This window comes from Eurypyga helias, unplaced genomic scaffold, assembly GCF_000690775.1.
Source record: "Eurypyga helias isolate BGI_N326 unplaced genomic scaffold, ASM69077v1 scaffold39688, whole genome shotgun sequence".
In the NCBI taxonomy this organism is placed as follows: Eukaryota; Metazoa; Chordata; class Aves; order Eurypygiformes; family Eurypygidae; genus Eurypyga; species Eurypyga helias.
The window spans coordinates 1-4,293 of record NW_010268309.1 but is presented as its reverse complement, the minus strand read 5'-3'; the positions used below and the strand labels follow the sequence as shown (position 1 = coordinate 4,293).

Sequence of the window (4,293 nt, the reverse complement as noted above, 5' to 3'; positions counted from 1 at the left end):
CAGGAATAAAAATAGCTACCACCTTCTTGCAGGCTGCTCAGTACCTTGGCAATGTAGATAGGACCTAATTATTCATCTGTCAAGATAACTACTGTTTTACTTACTTGGCCAGAGGGAGGGTGTCTTCTGGCACGTGTTTCAAATAGCTGCCTAAAATAGACAGGGTCACGGGTGACTTCAGCAGTGCTAACAGTCAGGAGCAGCACAGGACAGCTTCAGCTGCTGAGGGTGGAACTTGGCTGGTCTGATTTGGCCGATTAAGCAGGCTGGACCACTTGGACCTCTGCAGGCTGAAGTCGAACTAGAGTTAACAGATGGTAAAATACAAATACGGAATTCTCTGGACTTAGTTTGTTGGTACCTTCCCAAAGATATCTGCAAAATTATTTAAACTTTGCAGGAACACAAACACTTTCAAAGAAAAATAGATCTGCTGCAGCTCTGCAGGGACAATGGTTTTCCAAGTACAGCGAGACCGAATTGCTGACACTCCTCATACTGAATTTGTATTTGACCTCTTTTCTCTGTCATGACAGGGTTCTGCTCTAGGAAGAAATCTGCAATGCAAAGAAAAATGGAGTTGCTTTAAGTGAGGGCCCTTTTTCATCTGGGAAGCCAGTAAACCACTAATGAATATGTAGTAGTTCATGCTTTAGTTAGACACCCGGTTCAGGCTGAAGTTATATATCCTCTGCTAATTTATATGACACAAATGAGCTTGTGGACGCATCCTTGCATTGCAGTCACACCTCTGACTGCAGCAAATGGGATCCTGGACATGATCCGTGGATTGTAGGCACACCTTCTCATCACCCCTGTTCACCTGCAGCCTTCTGTCCCATCCCATCAGGGCTAGTATTCTGTGAGAATTTGAAAGCAATATCCCTGTTATTCAACAATTCAAAACCAAATAAATTCAAAGCCTTTTTTTTTTCTTCTTCTTTCTTGTTTGGGGGAATTACTTTGCAGCCACATCATCTTGTGCTCATTGTCACCATGAAAACTCCAGTACTAGTGGAAGGTTGGGGCTGCAGAGGCCAAGAGAGATCCTTGGGGGACTCCCCATTTGGTACCAGCTTGAGCGTAGTTTAACGTGAACCAACCCTGAAATCGGACTCTTGAGGAGAAGCACCTGAAAACAGAGAAGGGTGTGTGGCCAACCTGTCACTGTTCTGCTCCTGGTTTTGCTTCATTTGCTAAACCACTATTTCTATAGAGAAAATGTATTTTCATGGATGTATTCTTCCCTGGATAAGAGGATACACTACCAAAAAGTTAGAATGAAATCATAGAATGGTTTGGGTTGGAAGGAACCTTAAAGATCATCTAGTTAACCCCCCTGCCATGGGCAGGGACACCTTCCACTAGACCAGGTTGCTCAAAGCCTCATCCAGCCTGGCCTTGAACACTTCCAGGGATGGGGCATCCACAGCTTCTCTGGGCAACCTGTTCCAGTACCTCACCACATCCCCATGAAGAATTTTTTCCTGATACCCAGTCTAAATCTACCCACTTTCAATTTATGAATTTGCAATGGAAGCAAATAATCTTTTATAGCTGTGATTTTAATTTAACTTGCTTGAGTCCAGTCAGATCTGGAAAAGTAGAAGATAAATTAAGGGGTGTGTCTGGGGCACTGGAAAGTCAAAGATGACCAGTTTTCCCATAAATAACATAACACTATCCAATTTATTTGCTGTTAACTATATCCTCAATGTGCAAATGATCTTTCTTCAGACTGTGCCAAATTAATTTCAATTAAGACCAATGCATGAATAATTCAGGCATGACATTTGAATAATGCATGCTCATATGACAGTTTATAAGTGCCTGTTTAAGCAAGGTAGAGGAGCCTTGAATGTATTTTCCAAAAGTTAATTGAAAGTGAACTAATCATTTTGCAATTAGTAAGGGAATTATGTTTTGATTTAACTGCTCATGAAATAGTTAAATTGCAGTATACATAAATAATAGGAAGAAATAATACAGTTGTATACATAATGCTAGCCTTTAGGCCATTATCACTTTTGAAATGAGTTTTGAGATAATTTGGATAGTTCCTTGCAACAGAAATTTAGTTCTTTAAGGCTACAAACTCACGTTGTTTGCTTTCCTTGATTGTGGACCTTTATGACGTTTGGTCAGTCTCATTCCCCTGCCTTCATAGAGGGAAAGGGTGAAGGGAGAGAGAAAGAAGGATGAGTATAACCAGGGGTATGATATGGCTTTCATTAGAGAAAAATCAAACCAACCAAAACTGCTGTTGCTCAAAAACAGAGGCGAATATTGTAAATGTTGTGTGGAAGTGGGAAGAAAAAAGGATTAATAACCTGTTCTCAAAGTATGAGAACAGTACACTGACCCCAGTGAAACTGGCAGGCTTAAACCAAACAAAAAGAAACATATACTCATGCCGTGTGTGGCTACATTGTGGAACTTGCTGCCACAGACTCATTTATAGCCAGAAAAATGTATGAGATTTGGAACACTGAAAAAAAGAATTTGAAAAATTCATGGAGATGGTTGCTGTCATTTCCATCAATCACCACGTTGGGTGAGCTCACAAAGGTCTTAAACATCTACAGAGGAACAGGTCCCTCTGCTTTCTTTCTGCTCCTGCTCACTCATCTGTGCCCTTTTGTGTGTACTCTTTCCTAATATGTTTTCTGTTGATGGCTACTGATGGTAGAATATGGGGCAAGAGGGATGTTTTTGCAGACACTGCTTAGTGTTAAACTGTGTTCTTTCCTAACTGAGTATCCTCCAAAACTTGAACACTAAACGGCTCAAGTGAGTGACTGCTGGTTTTTGAAAATTAAATGGAATATTGGAGAAATTCCTGGCCGTGAATCATAATGCTTTGCATTAAAAGCAACAGGGAGATTTGGGGGTGAAAGTCTACAGCACAGAGGCATATCCACTGCTACAGAATTTACATAGGTTTGTCACTCACGAGGTCAAATTAGGGACACAGGCTGAGGACTGCAATTTTCATTTCTAGGCTCAGGGTAGAAGAATGTGTCTTGAAAACATTTTCTTTTGATTTCAGAGGGTCATTCAAGATCTGAACACATTCTAATCCTCTTATATTTTCCTCATTAGATTTGGATTACTGCAGCTAAGCAAGGGGTGAAAGCTGGCACGTTCTTCTGGTCTATGTAAGTGCCCTCTGTTTTCTGGACATTTTTAACTAATAATTCAGAATTAATTTGGTGCAAGTGTTTATTAAGGCATTTTCCTTCCTCGAAGCATTTGGTAGCTTGGACACCATACCTGTAACCCTCCTTTGTTTCATTTGTGCAATGTTTCTGGTAACTAAAGCTAAACCTACAGTTTGCTGCTTTAAGATCACATGCTGATTTTTAGCAGTTGTCTGAAGAAAACGTGTGACTATGTAAAATACTACTTTCTTCCATTTCATAGTGTGCTGTTTAGTCTTTTATTTAACAGTCCCAAATAGTTTTTCTTTGTCCTAACTAAGACATATCTTCCTAAACAAAAGCTAATCAATTTTGGTCATTTCTGAGTTCTGAGGATGTAATGTGGATCATTGTCTCTAGATCAATTTAGTGACAGGATTGCAGGAACAAACAAAATGGGCAAACTGTCTAAGACTGACATACTAAGGGGGATTGTCTATTTTTTTTTTTTTTGTGATTCCATTAGGAATAATGCTCTTTGTGACTCTAAATGTCATATAACATATGGAGGGAATAATAAAATGTACAATGTACAAATCTGATGACAGATTTAGGCTTGCAAGGTATTTATCTGATAGAGATCCAGTGTGGTCTTCTACAAAACAAAGAAATTAATGTGATTTCTAAGTCCTACAACTACACAGTCACCATAAACACCCTGGCCAATGCATGTTTTGGGGTATAAAATGTTATGGGAGGTAGCCAAGGATATGTCATATGAATGGCAATAGTAAAGCAGTGAGACAGCTACTTTATGGATGAATAAAATATATATCTTCAAACCATACTGTTTAATTTAGGTCACAGTGTTTTTTGGGAGAATTTTTGGGCCAACTCTTTCAGGAAAACAGAAGTGTTAAAAATATCTTGGGGGTTGGAACTAGATGATCTTTAAGATCCCGTCCAACCCAAACCATTCTGTGATACTGTGATCTTAGTCACAAATAATGTAAGTGAAATAGTGGATGTTTTTCATATTGCATAATTAATAACAATTTCAAAACTGGGCAATACCCGAGATTATTGTTCCATTTTATGTTACTGCTTTGTTTGCAAATTTTAGCATAGGTGATTATCATAGAATCATAGAATG

At 39.1% G+C, this 4,293-nt stretch overlaps 1 protein-coding gene across 1 annotated transcript in view; it reads left to right on the top strand.

Moving 5' to 3' along the window:
- Window positions 1-3,162, top strand: part of LOC104514144 (ectonucleotide pyrophosphatase/phosphodiesterase family member 2-like) — a gene marked incomplete at its 3' end in the record, with an annotated part of 24,250 nt that extends 21,088 nt beyond the window's left edge. Inside the window, 1 exon segment of the mRNA XM_010157713.1 lies at window positions 3,103-3,162. Coding sequence (XP_010156015.1) covers window positions 3,103-3,162 — 60 coding nt within the window.
- Between the last annotated feature and the right edge of the window lie 1,131 nt (window positions 3,163-4,293).